We start from the raw sequence: 15053 nt of genomic DNA on the forward strand, positions 1-15053 counted from the left end.
CTGGGGAAATGGCTTAGTGGTTAAGGTGTTTGCCTGCGAAGCCTATGGAACCTGGTTCAGTTCCCCAGGACCCCCATAAACCAGATGCAGAAGGGAGTGCATGCATCTGGAGTGAGTTTGTAGTGGCTAGAGGCCCAGGCTTGCCTGTTCTCTCTTTCTATCTGCCTTTTTCCCCATAAGTAAATCAAAAATAAAAAAAAAAATTTGTTTAAAAAGTGGGGATAGTGGACACCTTTGTCTTGTTCCTGAATTTAGTGGAAATGCTTCAACTTTTTCTCCATTTAGTATAATGATGGCTATAGGGTTATCGTGAATAGTCCATATTATGTTGAGATATATTTCTTCTATTCCCAATTCCTTTAGGACTTTTACCATAAAGGGATGTTGGATTTTGTCAAATGCCTTTTCTGCATCAGTTGATGAACATGTGATTTTTGTCCTTCAGTCCATTTATATGGTGCGTTAAATTTATCGTTTTGCATATGTGGAACCATTGCTGTATCTCTGAGGTAAAACGTACCTGGTTGGCATGAGTGATCTTTTTCTAAAGTTTTTTTTAACTTTATTATATTTGTTTGAGAGAGAGAGAGAGATAGGCAGATAGAGAGAATGGACGCACCAGGACCTTTGGCTGCTGCAAACGAACTCCAGATGCATGCACCGCCATGTGCATGTGGCATACATGCGTCTTGGGGAATTGAACCTACATTTTTTTTTAAAATTTTTTGCATGTTTATTTTTATTTATTTGAGAGCGACAGACAGGGAGAGAAGGGGGCAGAGGGAGAGAGAGAGAATGGGCACGCCAGGGCCTCCAGCAACTGCAAATGAACTCTAGGTGTGTGTGCTCCTTTGTGCATCTGGCTAACGTGGGTCCTGGGGAATCGAGCCTCGAATCGGGGTCCTTAGGCTTCACAGACAAGTGCTTAATTGCTAAGCCATCTCTCCAGCCCTGAACCTAAATTTTTTGACTTTGCAGGTAAATGCCTTAACAGCTAAGTTATCTCTCCAGCCCATGAATAATCTTTTTTTAAAAATTTTTTTGGTTTATTTTTATTTATTTATTTGAGAGTGACAGACAGAGAAAGAGGCAGAGAGAGAGACAGAGAATGGGCGCGCCAGGGTTTCCAGCCACTGCAGATGAATTCCAGATGCATGTGCCCCCTTGTGCATCTGGCTAACGTGGGTCCTGGGTAATTGAGCCTTGAACCAGGGTCCTTAGGCTTCACAGGCAAGCGCTTAACTGCTAAGCCATCTCTCCAGCCCATGAATAATCTTTTTGATATATTCTTGATTCTGTTTGCCAATATTTTGTTGAGAATTTTTTGCATCTATGTTTGTGAGGAAGATTTGTCTGTAATTTTCTTTTTTTGTTCTGTCTTTGGTTTTGGTATAAAAGTAATGCTGGATTCGTAGAGGGAGTTTGGTAGCGTTCCTTCCTTTCCTATTTTTAGAAAAGTTTGAGAAGCATTGTTGTTAATCTGTGACAGTCTGGTAGGATTCACCAGTGAATCCATTTGGGCCTAGACTTTTTTTTTTTTTTTTAACTTTTACTTACTTATTTGAGAGCAACAGAGAGAGAAAGAGGTAGAGAAAGAGAGAGAATGGGTGCACCAGGGCCTCCAGCCACTGCAAATGAACTTCACAAGCAAGTGCTTAACTGCTAAGCCATCTCTCCAGCCCTGGGCCTGGACTTTTTATCTGCTTTGATCTTAGTGCTTGTTATAGGTCTGTTTAAATGGTTTATCTGTTCTTGATTTGATTTTGTTAGGTGATATAGGAAATCATCCATTTCTTTCAGATTTTCGAACTTAGTGGAGCATATGTTCTTAATGGATATGCTTGTGATTTTTCTGAATTTTATTGGTATCTGTTTAATTGTGCCCTTTTTCAGCTCTGATTTTATTGATTTGCATCTCTTCTCTCTTTTGGTCAGATTTGCTAAGGGTTTATTAATCTTGTTTATCCTTTCAGAGAACCAACTCTTGTTTCATTGAGTCTTGGTATTATTATTATTATTTGGTTTCTATTTCATTAATTCCTGCTCTAATCTTTATTATTTCTTCCCATCTGCCAATTTTTGATTTGCTTTGTTCCCCTGTCCAAGGCCTTAAGGTGAACCATTAAGTTGTTTACTTGTGACCTTTCTAGTTTCTTAATATAGACACTTAAGGTATAAATTTTTTTCTTTCTTGTGACTTACTGGGATGACTTCTGGTCTTAACCTGTGCTTTGTGCCTGCCTGGCTCTCTCTTTGTTACACTGTGGCCTATGCTAGGGTGGTTGGGTTCGTGAATCTGCTGTTCTGATAAGCTGTGGTGGATGCTGTGGCTGGTATCCTTTGGTGTCCTGAGATCTCAAGTGGGTCCCTGTTTTGGTGGTTGGGTGAGAAGAAACTATGGAGAGTGCCTGAAGTTGTTCTGGAGTTGCTCAGCTGGTCCCTGTTGTCTTCTCCTTCAGGTTTTTTTAGTTGTTACTCAGGTTTAGAAACATTATAGCCTAGAGAAGGGGAGAAAGCTTTAAGAAAGGGGAAGTTTAAGGGAAGGAAGGAAGGCATAAACTCTTGTCCAGGGAGGCAAGATGGAGTTTGACTTTGCAAGGCTGGAGTGAGTGGAGAATCCCTTCACCATAGTTTTGCTCCTGCCGGCTTAGGCAGGGTGGGCGGGTAGCTCTTCCCCGGGAGCTGGAGCTGTGGCTGCAGCCGATTCATGTGGTTGCTAGAAGCTTTGGGTCTCTCCTGTTTCTCTGTTGGGGTTAATAATTTCTTAAACACCTTCACTTTTCAGTACAAGAGTATATTGTGCTATTTTTGTGCCCTTTTTTCCCCAGGCTGCTTTAGTGTGGCTACTGTGCTGTCAAATATATCATTATCATGACCTGAGATTCATAGTGTGCCTGGTTTGACACAAAATTGACTGTAAAATTTTTTGTTTTTTTTTCCCCCTCAAACTTCTTCCATTTTCACTTAGAATGACTTCCGTTGAAGTTACACAGTGGTTGGGATATCTCTGCAATGTTATTTTGTCTTACTCTTTCTACTTTTAAAATTTATGATACTATATTAAACATAACTCCCTATTTTTTTATTTTTCCAGGTAAGGTCTCACTGTAGTCCAGGTGACCTGGAACTTAGTATGTAGTCTCAGGGTGGCCTCAAACTCACATCAGTCTTCCTACCTCTGCCTCCCAAATGCTGGGATCAAAGGCATGTGCCACCATGCCTAGCACATACCCTCTACTATTATGACAAAAAGTGAGATATTTATAATTTGGAATCAGTTATTGACATACTTCTAACAAAACTTGCATTCTTAATATTTTCTTAATTTCTGCATAATTGTGATACAGAGGGTCCTTAACTTCTTTATGGAATACTCTTGAGACTCCTTAAACAGGACATGTTACTATAATTAAGAGCTTTCCATAATGTTTTAAAAAACTTAAGGCTGGAGAGATGGCTTTGCGGTTAAGACACTTGCCTTTAAAGCCTAACGACCCATGTAAGCCAGATGTATAAGGTGGCACATGTGTCTGGAGTTAATTTGTAGTGGTTAGAGATCCTGGCATACCCATTCTCTCTCTCTCTCTCTCTCTCTCTCTCTAAATATAAATAAATAAAAATATTTTATAAAACTTACTTATGGGGCTGGGGAGATGTCTTAGAAGTTAAAGGTTCTTGCCTATAAAGCCTGATGACTGACTGGGGTTCACTCCCTCAATACCCACATAAAGCCGTATGCACAAAGCAGAATATTCATCTGGAGTTTGTTTGCAGTGGCAAAGGCCCTGCTGTAACCATGCTCGCTCTCTCTCAAATTAAAAAAAAAGAACCCATTTATATATTTCCATGTGTGTGTATATGTAGACACACCAGGGTCTTTTGCCACTGCACATAGACAGCAGTTAGTTGCTTGTGCCACTTTTTTTTCAGGCTTTACAATCCTGCTGGTTGTTGGAACCTGGGCTTTGCAAGCAATTACCTTTAAGCACAACCATCTCCCCAGCCCCAAGAGCTTTTAAATTCCTCTGAAAGTTACAAGGTGCTATTTGAATTTAAGGTAATATTACCATATTCTTTTCCCTAATTACTCTGTAGCCCTTGCTTTATCATATCTTTCTTCTCTAATGTGTAATCTTTCTGATAATTTAAGTCAAGATCCAGTTGGGGATATAGCTGAGCACTGATTACTTCCCTGGTGTGTGCAAAGCCCTACGATCAATCCCTAATTGCTCCCCTCCCAAAAGATCAAAACAAAGTTAGATCCAGCTTGGCTTAAGAGCTTTTATTCATCTCTTTTTACATAGGTAACTGGGAATTGAACCCAGGCTGTCAAGCTTTGCAAGCAAGTGTATTTAACCACTGTGCAATCTCTCCTGCCCTCTCTTTTTAAACATATACATTAACATATACTGAAGAAGTAGGTTCCTGAGACAGCTAAAAATAGATTTAGCATATTATCTTGCTATACTGTGCCTTGACATACACCCTAAGGATTCTGCACCTCACTATAGAGATACTTGTTCATCTATGTTTATTGTTGCTGTATTCACAGTAATTGGAAATAGAGCCAGCCTAGATAACCATCAATTGATGAATGGATAATGAAAATGGGTTACATTTACACAATGGAATTTTATTTGGTTTTAAAGAAAAGTGAAATTATGAAATTTGCAGGGAAATGGATGGATCTGGGAAGGATTATACTAAGTGAGGTATTCCAGGCTTAGAAAACTAAATGCTGCATGTTCTGACTCATTTATATGGATCCTAGATACAAATGTTTGTATGTGAGTTGGAATAAAAGTCATTAGTAGAGGCCAGGAAGCTAGAAAGGTACTATGGGGGGTGGGAGAGGTCTTAAGGGGAAGGTTTAGTACTAATGTAAGTAGAGGCACAGGATACTGAGGTGGAAGTGGTCTAAGGAGAGGGGATGGAAGAGAGATACCTACAAGGGCCTTACTTTTTTATTATATATTGTTATTATTTTTAGATTTTTGAGACAGCTGCCCTCAATACAAACCACTGAGCCATTTTTTCCAGACTCTCATAGTTTTATTGGGTGTGCATGTAGTACATTGGGAGGCCCAAGGGCAGAGAAAGACATCATGTATCCTCTATTGCTCTTCTGCCTTATTTCCCAAGACACAGTGTTTCAGGAGCTCCCTAGTTTTTAGTTACACTGACTTTCCAGGGAGTACCAGCAATCCTTCTGTCTTTACTCCATCCCAGCACTGGAGTTGCAGGCCAGCATGGCCATTCTTAGCCTCTTTCCATGGATAATGGGGATCAAACTCAGGTTCTTATGCTTGCACAGAAAGTACTCTTTACTTTGTGTTTTTATGAGACAGTCTCTCAAGCCCAAGCTGGCTTTAAACTTGCTATGTAGCTGAGGATGACCTTGAACAGATCCTACTGCCTTATACGTGTTGGGATTGCAGACCTGTGCTATCAAACCTAGCTTCCATTTATGGTTTTCAGGAGTGGTAATTAAAGATTCTCCTTTACATGTTTACATGATAGATTTAGTGTATCTTTTTTTTTATTTTTTATTTTATTTTTTTTTTTGATTTAGTGTATCTTTTGATGGTTTAGTGATTGTTGCCATGTGTGGCCATGCACATGTGTAATCCTAGAACTTGTGATGCTGTAGCAGGAAGATCAGGAGTTCAAGGCTAGTTAGGGTTTAAGCCTAAGTGACACTGTCTCACATCAACAAAACAAAACAACAAAACTAGAGCTGGTGTGCTAGCACATGCCTGCAATCCCATTGTTCTTAGGAGCCGAGACAGGTGTAGATTACTGCCATTTCCTATTCACATCTGACTTCATAGTGTGTTGAAGATCAGCTTGAGGTACAGAGTAGGACTTTGACTCAAAAAATTTGAAGAACAAGAACCCAGACCAATTAACCAACCAAAACCAAGATTGTTCCCTAGATTTCTCAGTTACTTCTGAACATAAGATTATTTTATGTCAAATATAACACTATAGGGATTCCTACTCAGATTATGTTTTCATCTAGTCTTTGTTTTTTGTTTTTTGCTTTTTTTGAGGTAAGCTTTCATCAGAGGAATTGTGTGTGTGTGTGTGTGTGTGTGTGTGTGTTAGGTGCAGGCCTGTGTGTACCCTGATGCACGTGGATGTTAGAACAGCCTGGTGTTGGTGCCCGTTGTCACGTAGAGGCAGGATTTCTTGTTTGCTGCTGCACGTGCCAATGTGTCAGGCTAGGTGGCCTGTGACCTTCCAAAGATTCTCCTACATCTTTCTATTTCACCATACGATCACTGGGATTACAGGGGCCTACTACTGTGTCCATCTTTTTGTGGGTCCTGAACTCAAGTGTTTTGTATTAAAATAAATTTATATAATTAAAAGTAAAATCAGGAGTGTCTCATTTCTGGGGTTATTATGGTTTGGGTTTGTTAAATATGTTTTTATACCAGTGTTTTTTTTTCTTACATTTATTTGTTTATTTGACAGAGAGAGAGAGGGAGGGAGAGAGAAAGAAGGAGAGAATGGGCGCTTGAGGGCCTCCAGCCACTACAGACGAATTCCAGATGCGTGCGCCCCCTTGTGCATCTGGCTCATGTAGGTCCTGGGGAATCGAACCTGGGTCCTTGGGCTTTGCAGGCAAATGCCTTAACTGTTAAGCCATCCCTCCAGCCCACCAGTGTTTTCTTCACATCTTTTTCATCCCAGTTAGCTATTTTATTGAACATAGAAAGGAGATGAGTGTGGAAGAGCAAAAACTAATATTACATAAGCCACTCATCAGGATGTCTGAGAACTTTGCTGGTTTGCTTTTTAAACTGCTTGTTTTTGTGCGTTTTTCCTATTTTTTTACTGTATGACAATGAAGAAAACGAGTGGTCTATGACTCCCAAGAGTTGGTGGGAACTTCAACAAGAGTTTTGTTGAAGCTTTAAATAACCTTGAGAAAAAAATCTATGTGTGCTCACAAATACTTTAATAAATCTCAACAGTGTTTGTAGAAACATTGCTTCAGTCACTCTTTCCCTTTTGGTTATATACAGTTTCTTCCTCTTGAAATGCCTGGATAGTAATTCTTAAGTTCCAATAACATAAAAATCATAATTTCTTGGGCTGGGGAGATGGCTTAGCAGTTAAGCACTTGCCTGCGAAGTCTAAGGACCCCGATTCGAGGCTCGATTCCCCAGGACTCACGTTAGCCAGATGCACAAGGGGGCACACACATCTGGAGTTCGTTTTCAGTGGCTGGAGGCCCTGGTGCGCCCATTCTCTCTCTCTCTTTCTCTGTGCCTCTTTTTCTCTATCTGTCACTTTCAAATAAATAAATAAATCATAATTTCTTGCTTCCTTTTCTCTTTAGTGGCTTACAGAAGAGATGAAATGTGGTCTGAGGGGCGTTATGACTATGAACGACTTCCAAGAGAAAGGGGACCTCCTCGGAATCACCCCAGTGTAAGTTACTGCTACATGTAGACTCATTCAGTATGCAGTGCTTAACTTAATCTGTCTTTAAGTGCTGAGCCATCTCCCCAGCACTGTTTGTCTCTTTAAAATATTCACAAATCAGGTAAATACATTTTTTGTTTGCTTGTTTTTCAAGGCAGGGTCTCACTATCTCAGGATGGCTAGAACTTACTCTGTAGCCCAGGCTAGCCTTAATTCTCTCACCTTCTGAGTGCTGGGACAAAAGATGTGTGCCATCCCACCTGGCTATAAAATAAATTCTAAGAGGAGGTTTTCATTTTAGAAGAGGAAAACTATGTAGGGCAGAAACATGTTACTATCCCTACTTAGGATTCCCTGGTTGGCCTCCATATGTCTGGTGAGAGCATTGCTGGGCTCAAGGATAGACAGGCTGGTGGCCTCTGATCTTCCCTGTCTAATCTGCTTGTCTCAGTTGCTGTGGGGGTTGGGGTTTTGAACTAAGTCCTTTCTCTTTTCAAGGAGTTTGATAATTTTTTTATTGTGTCCAGCACTATATCTAGCATCAGTTCATTATAGAGGTTCAGCATGTGTTAAATGAATATACTTACCCCAGAATCCTATATGGAGACCCAAAGGGAGATTTGGGGAAGTTCCAGAAGCCATTAACTTAAACTTCTGCACATGGGCCGGAGTGGCTCAGCAGTTAAGGTGCCTGCCTGCAAAGCCTATCCAACCCGCGGCTGATTTCCCCAGTACTCACGTAAAGCCAGATGCACAGTGGCACATTCATCTGGAGTTTGTTTGCAGTGCCTAGAGGCCTTGGCATGCCCATCTCTCTCTTTCTCTCTCTCTCCAAATTAATAAAGTATATTAAAAAAAAAAAACCCCTGCACAGTTCCTTTCTTAGCACTGGGATACTGGGGCTATGATGATGTCATATAGATATTTGATGTGCCACAAAGGACACAAATATTTGCTCACATGTATTTTTAAAAATATTTTTATTTGAGAAGAGAATATATGGATGCGCCAGGGCCTCTTGTTGCTGCAGATGAGCTGCAGATGCATATCCCATTTTATAATCTCGGTTTATGTGGGTCTTGGCAAATTGGACCCCCAGCTGATAGGCTTTAAAAGCAAATGCTTTTAATGGCTGAGCCATTTCCATATCCCCCTAGGTATTCTTTTAAATATATTTATTTTCATTTATTTATTTATTTGACAGAGAAGGAGGGGGTGAGAGAGAGAGAGAGAGAGAGAGAGAGAGGGAGAGAATATGGGTGCGCCAGGGCCTCCAGCCATTGCAAATGAATTCCAGACATGTGCGCCCCCTTGTGCATCTGGCTAACATGGGTCCTGGGGAATTGAACCTGGGTCCTTTGGCTTTGCAGGCAAATGCCTAAACCGCCAATCCATCCCTCTGCCCCCCCCCCTTAGGTATTTTTTAAATGTATGTATGTGGGTGCTCATATGTGTGGAGATAAGAGGGTACCCTTAGGTGTCATAATTCATAAGGAAATTATGAATGCTGTCCACCTTTTCTTTTTTTCTGATTCAGTATCTCCCATTGGCTTGGAGTTCCCCCATTAGGCTAGACTGACTGGCCAGTAGGCATCAAGGATATTTCTATCTCTGCCTTTCCAGTGGTATTTCTTATTTATTTCTATTATTGTTGACCTGTGTGCCTCTCTAGTGGTGTTTGCTATTTATTATCACTGTTGTTATTAGTGATGATGCTGGGAGTGAACCTAGAGCTTTGCTTGCAGCAGTGATCCTCCTACTTCTGCCTCCCAAGTGCTGGGACTAAAGGTGTGCACTTAGCACAGCTAGCTACCACTTTTTTTTTTTGAAATTTTTCATTTGTTTGAAAGAGTAAGGGAGAGGGAGTGTGAAAGGGGCAGATTGAGAAAGAATGGGGACATCAGGGCCTCTAGTTACTCACTGCAAAGGAACTTCAGGTGCCTGTGCCTCCCTGTGCATCTGGTTTACGTGGGTCCTGAGAATCAAATCTGGATCCTTAGGCTTCACAGGCAAGTGTCTTAACTGCTAAGTCATTTTTCTAGCTGAAACTACCTTTTTTTTTTTTTAAATTATGTGTTTGAGAGAGACAGAGGGAGAATGGACATGCCAGGGCCTCCAGCCACTGGAAACAAACTCCAGATGCATGCGCCACCTTGTGCATCTGGCTTACGTGGGTCCTGGGGAATAGAACTGAGATTTTGGCTTTGCAGGCAAGTGCCGTAATGGCTAAGCCATCTCTCCAGCCTCGAAGTTACCACTTTTTTACTGAGAGTTTTCATACATGCACATATATATTGATCATAATTCCCACTCTGTCCACTTCAACTGAACTCCTTTCCAGCTAGTCTCTCATCTCCTTTGATGATCTTTTTTTTTTTTTTTTTTGCTTTCCTCAATCATCCATGACAGAATGTTAATAGGCCCAATATTGTGCAGCTAATGAGAGCTGCTGCAAGGTCATAAATGCAGCCAGCCACTTCATGTTCCCTGGACAGTGTTCCAAGTACTTCTGTCCATCCTCTTGCTGTCACATTCTTTCTGACCCCTCTTCCACAATGTTTTCTGAGCCGTGAAAGGTGTGTCTCACGTGTGTCATTTAATGCTGAACACTCTATAATCACATATTCTCAGCTCTTTTGGTGAGTTTTGAGGCTCTTCTGTAGTCATTGCCATCTGCAAAAAACTTCTCTGACAAAAGATGAGAGCAGGACTGATCTCTGTGCAAACAAATATTTAGAAGGGCACATATATATTCAGCCAAACTAAGTTAGTTTCCCTGCGCCCACCCAGTGCTTATTATGGCCAAAGGCTTTTAACTAGGTTTTCAGTGCCATTCAGTGTGAATTTCCTCCTGTGGAGTAGACCTCAAGTCCAATGAGACAGCAGTTGGTTGTCCCTGGTTACTCCATAACAGTCATGCTTGCTGTCAGCATAGATTTTAGCATCTTTATATCTTTTTTTTTTTTTTTTTTTTGAGGCAAATCCAAGACTGGCCTTTCTTCTTTTAATGCACACATGTGAGAAAGAATATAGGTCTCCAGGGCCTCCAGCCACTGCAGTTGGACTCTGTGTGTGTGTGCATGTGCAACCTTGCACATTTGTGTCACCTTGTGTGTCTGGCTTATGTGGGACCTGGAGAAGAGAGAAACAAGTGAGTCCTTAGGCTTCACAGACAGGCAGCTTAACCTCTTAGCCATCTCTCCAGCCCTCATATTTTTTTATTCATTTACTAGTCTTAACTTGAAGTCCTGTTCCTCTTGCTCCTACCTCCCAAGTACTGTGATTACAGGCATGATCAAATTTCACTGCCCAGCTACTTTGTTTTGAAATGATGTTCATTCTGGGTAGCCTAGGCTGGCCTGGGATTCACTATGTGGACGAGCTCTTGGCAGTCCTCCTACCTCAGCTTGAGGGACTGTAGGTGTGAGTCACCACTCCCAGCTCACAGAGCCAAGTTTGTGATGTAGAATCTGTGCTGCTTTAGTAGGTGTTTTCGTTTTCCCTTACTGTCATAAGCATGCTATATGTGCTGCATGGGTAGTGCTGGACAGATGGCACTGCTCATGTGTCCACCCAGGAACAGAGTTACCTTCCACCCTCAAAGTGAAGCTCATTAGGGCAAGGCACAGTCTGAAAAGATGCATTTTGACATTTAGTTTTGGAGGTTTTAGTCCTTAGATTTGGCCTGTGGTGAGAAAGCATATCATGATGGCAGTGTGTTTCTGAATCATATTACTGTTCTCATGGCTAGGGAGCAAAAAAGAAGAAGAAAGGACCAGCGTGCTACAGTCCATTTGAAGATATGTCTCCATCCACCTAAAGATCTCCCTACCAAGCCTTACCTGCTTAAGGCTTTACAACCTCCCCATAGCACCTCCTTAGGGAGTGTTGCAGTCAGGTTCATGTTGATGGCAGAAATCACCCGACCAAGAGCAGCTTGTGGGGAAAAAAGGTCTATTTTGGCTTACAGATTTGAGGGGAATCTCTGTGATGGCAGGGGAAAACAATGGCATGAGCATAGGGTGGACATTACCCCCTGGGCAACATAAGGTAGACAGTAGCAACAGGAAAGTGTGCCAAACACTGGCAAGGGGTAACTGGCTATAATACCCATAAGCCTGGCCCCAACAATACACTGCCTCCAGGAGGCATTAGTTTCCAAATATCAATCAACTGGGAACCTAGCATTTAGAACACCAAAGTGTATGGGGGACACTTGAATTAAACCACCACACTCTGCCCCTGGCCCCTGCAAACTGATAACCATCCGTGATGTAAAATGCAATGCATTCAGTCCATCTTTAAAAGTCCCCATAGTTTTTAATCAATCCTAATGATGTTTAAACATTCCCATAGTCCAAGATCTTTTAACTGAGCCATAATACTGAAAAATCCCCCCAAAACCCATAGTGGTACAGAATAAACATTCACACTGAAAAGATGACATTGGGCATAGCAAAGAAATACTCAACCAATACAAGATTTAAACAGGGCAAACACCAAATTCTGTAGCTCCAAGTCCAACAACTCTAGTCAGTGACAAATCTCCAAGTCTGATAATTATAACCAGCAAGTCTCTGTAGTTCAAATTCTGCCCTTCTAGCTATGCTACTCACAGTCCTGGAAAACTTCATTCGGGGCCGGCAGCTTTCCTTGGCAGCTATCTTGTGGTCCTGCCATCTCCACTGGGTCTCCACTGCAACCCATAGTTCATCCTCATGGTCCCACTGGGTCTCTGTGGAGGCATCTAGCAAACCTGCTTCACATTGCCCATGGCCGTTTCCAAAACCAAGACCATGTTACAAATTCAATGACTCTCTTTCCTGCATTTCTATACTCCATAATACCAGGTAGGGTGCCAATTTGTTAATCGGGGGGGTTGGGTGGGCGGAATAAAGCAGACCTTGAAGAACAGGACACTCCTTGAGCATTCAGATCCCTTCAAAGGAGTCTATATTTTTGTTGTCCCAGTGCAGATCAGCTGATCCAATCTCAATGGTTGTAATCTCTCAATTGCAGCTGAACAGGCAGCAGTTTTGGCCTAAAGATTTCTTTTCTGTGCCATGTCCCTCTGCTTACACCAGTCCATTTCTACGCAATGCAACCCTGCACAATTTCTCAGGACATAGGCTTAACAGCAAGCCTGTCATACAAACTGCTTCTAGCCCAGTCCAGACAAAGCTCTTTCTCACCCTCACAAGCCAAACAGTCCATAGTTCTTACTGCATTCAGGTCTTTCAACTGTGACCAGAATAGTCCTTCAAGCTGTACTTATAGCACTGCAGGGCGTCTCTCAAGTCAAGATTTCAAGTTCATCCACATTCCTCTTGAAAATCAGCTTCACAAGGCGAAAGCCACACAGTCAGGTGTCTAGCAGCAAATCACCCCACCAATATTACTGTTGCAGTCAGGTTCACATTGCTGGCAGAAATCACCCAACCAAGAGCAGCTTGTGGGAAAAAAGGATTATTTTGGCAGACTTGAGGGGAAGCTCCAATATGGTAGGGGGAAACGATGGCATGAGCAGAGAACGTCACCCTCTGGCCAACATAAAGTGAGCAATAGCTACAGGAGAGTGTGCCAAACACTGGCAAGGGGCAATTGGCTATAATTCCCATAAGCCCACTCCCAGTAATGCACTGCCTCTAGGAGGCATTAGTTCCCAAATCTCTGTCAGCTGGGAACCTAGCATTCAGAGCATCTAAGTTTATGGGGGACATTGGAATCAAACCACTACAGGGAATAAACATTTGCCACAGGGGCTTTCAGGAGACACATAAGGTTCAAACTATAGTAATAAGTGCATGCATATCCAGAGCTAGGGGCACAATGGTTTAATTGTATATTTTAAGTAGTGATCAGTGAAAATGATAATTTTGCAACAGATAGGCATTATTTGGCATGAAAATACCTGTGATTTCTGTTGATGGGAAAGGCACAAATAAGATGCTTCTGTTGTGTTTGATGCCTGTTTTTAGGTGAATCATTATTTTTCCCCTTTCCCTATGTTGTCTAGACTGGTCTTGAACTTTCAAACCTCCTGTCTCAATATCCAGGAATTGGAATGTGCTTACAGAGATTGCCACCATACCTAGTGAAAAGTAATTTTAGATGTACGTCTGATTTAAGCAGACTCACTGAATTGTCAGATTTATATTTGACAGTGGAAGTAGAAATGTAAATAAGGCTATAATTTCTAACTTTGGATTTAATAAAAATCTACCTAATTTAAAGTTTTAAAATCTCTGCTTATAAAGCAAGATCATCTAATGCTATTGTAAGAATTCTGTTGACATATTGCATTTACAGGAATGTGCAGTAGCATTCACAAGAGTTTCAAGCTGGCAGCTGCTGAGTGCCTGATGATAGAATATCTGGATAAAGACGTCAACTTACCATGCAATGGGAGTAAAATGCCTAGTGGCAGATTCAGTAATGCAGAGGAACTCCAGCAATATAGCATTCAGGGAAAGAAGCCAGGCATGAGAGTGAAGCTTGTGGAGTTCCTTTATATTGTGCTCCAAAGTAATTTGAACCCTGGTTACTCTTGAAAAGAAATAGAACCTAAGAGAGAGCAGAATTCTTTTACACTAGGAATACTCAGTGATTGTATCTAGGTGATAAATACACAGTATGCTTTTACCTTGTGAAAATATACTCAGTGATTTATATACTTTTAAATTAGTATGCCCTATTTCAATAAAAAGTTTAATGTTTCCAAAAGGCAGATAACTTTAGCCACTTCTTTTTTTAAGGTTTTTATTTCTAATTTTTTCCTTTCTTTTTTTAAAGATTTATTTATATTTATTTATTAGAGATAGAGGGAGAGAGAGAGTGAGAATGGGCACACCAGGGCCTCTAGTCACTGCAAATGAACTCCAGATGCATGTGCCAGCATGTGCATCTGGCTTACATGGGACCTGGAGAATCAAACCTGGGTCCTTAGGCATTGCAGGCATGTGCCTTAATCACTAAGGCATCTCTCCAGCTCAATTTTAGCTAATTCTTAAAAAAATATTATTTTTATTTGTATTTATTTATTTATTTGACAGAAACAGGGGGAGAGAATGGGCACGCTAGGGCCTCCAGTCATTGCAGAGGAACTTCAGATGCATGTGCCCCCTTGTGCATCTGGCTAACATGGGTCCTGGGGCTTCAAACCTGGATCCTTTGGCTTTGCAGGCAAATGTCTTAAATGCTAAGCCATCCCCTCAACCCAACTTTAGCTAATTCTTAAAGTGAGAACTCACTGCCATTAATTCTTGGTATAATAGAATGTGACACTATTTTGTTTTGTATATTTGGATTTTATTCTTTTAACAAAAAAATAACAGTTTTACTGCATTTCTTTTTTTCCATATTACAATCCTTGCCCCATATCCATTTCTTTTATTTATTTATTTATTTTTTGGTTTTTTCGAGGTGGGTCTCCCTCTGGTCCAGGCTAACCTGGAATTAACTCTGTCATCTCAGGGTGGCCTTGAACTCATGGCAGTCCTCCTACCTCTGCCTCCCAAGTGCTGGGATTAAAGGTGTGCGCCACCACGCCCGGCTCTTTTATATATTTAAAAATATTTTATTTACTTATTTATTGGGGGGGAGAAAAAAGAGACAGA

The 15053-nt window shown here is 41.3% G+C and overlaps 1 protein-coding gene across 8 annotated transcripts in view; it reads left to right on the forward strand.

Moving 5' to 3' along the window:
- The window catches only part of Pphln1 (periphilin 1), a 171779-nt gene that overhangs the window by 13364 nt on the left and 143362 nt on the right, over nt 1–15053 (forward strand). For all 8 annotated transcript variants that reach the window (XM_045152685.1, XM_045152686.1, XM_045152688.1 and 5 more), the window contains one exon: nt 7352–7443. In XM_045152685.1, coding sequence (XP_045008620.1) covers nt 7352–7443 — 92 coding nt within the window. The remainder of the gene's footprint in view (nt 1–7351; nt 7444–15053) is intronic.

This window comes from Jaculus jaculus, chromosome 6, assembly GCF_020740685.1.
Source record: "Jaculus jaculus isolate mJacJac1 chromosome 6, mJacJac1.mat.Y.cur, whole genome shotgun sequence".
Lineage (NCBI taxonomy): Eukaryota > Metazoa > Chordata > Mammalia > Rodentia > Dipodidae > Jaculus > Jaculus jaculus.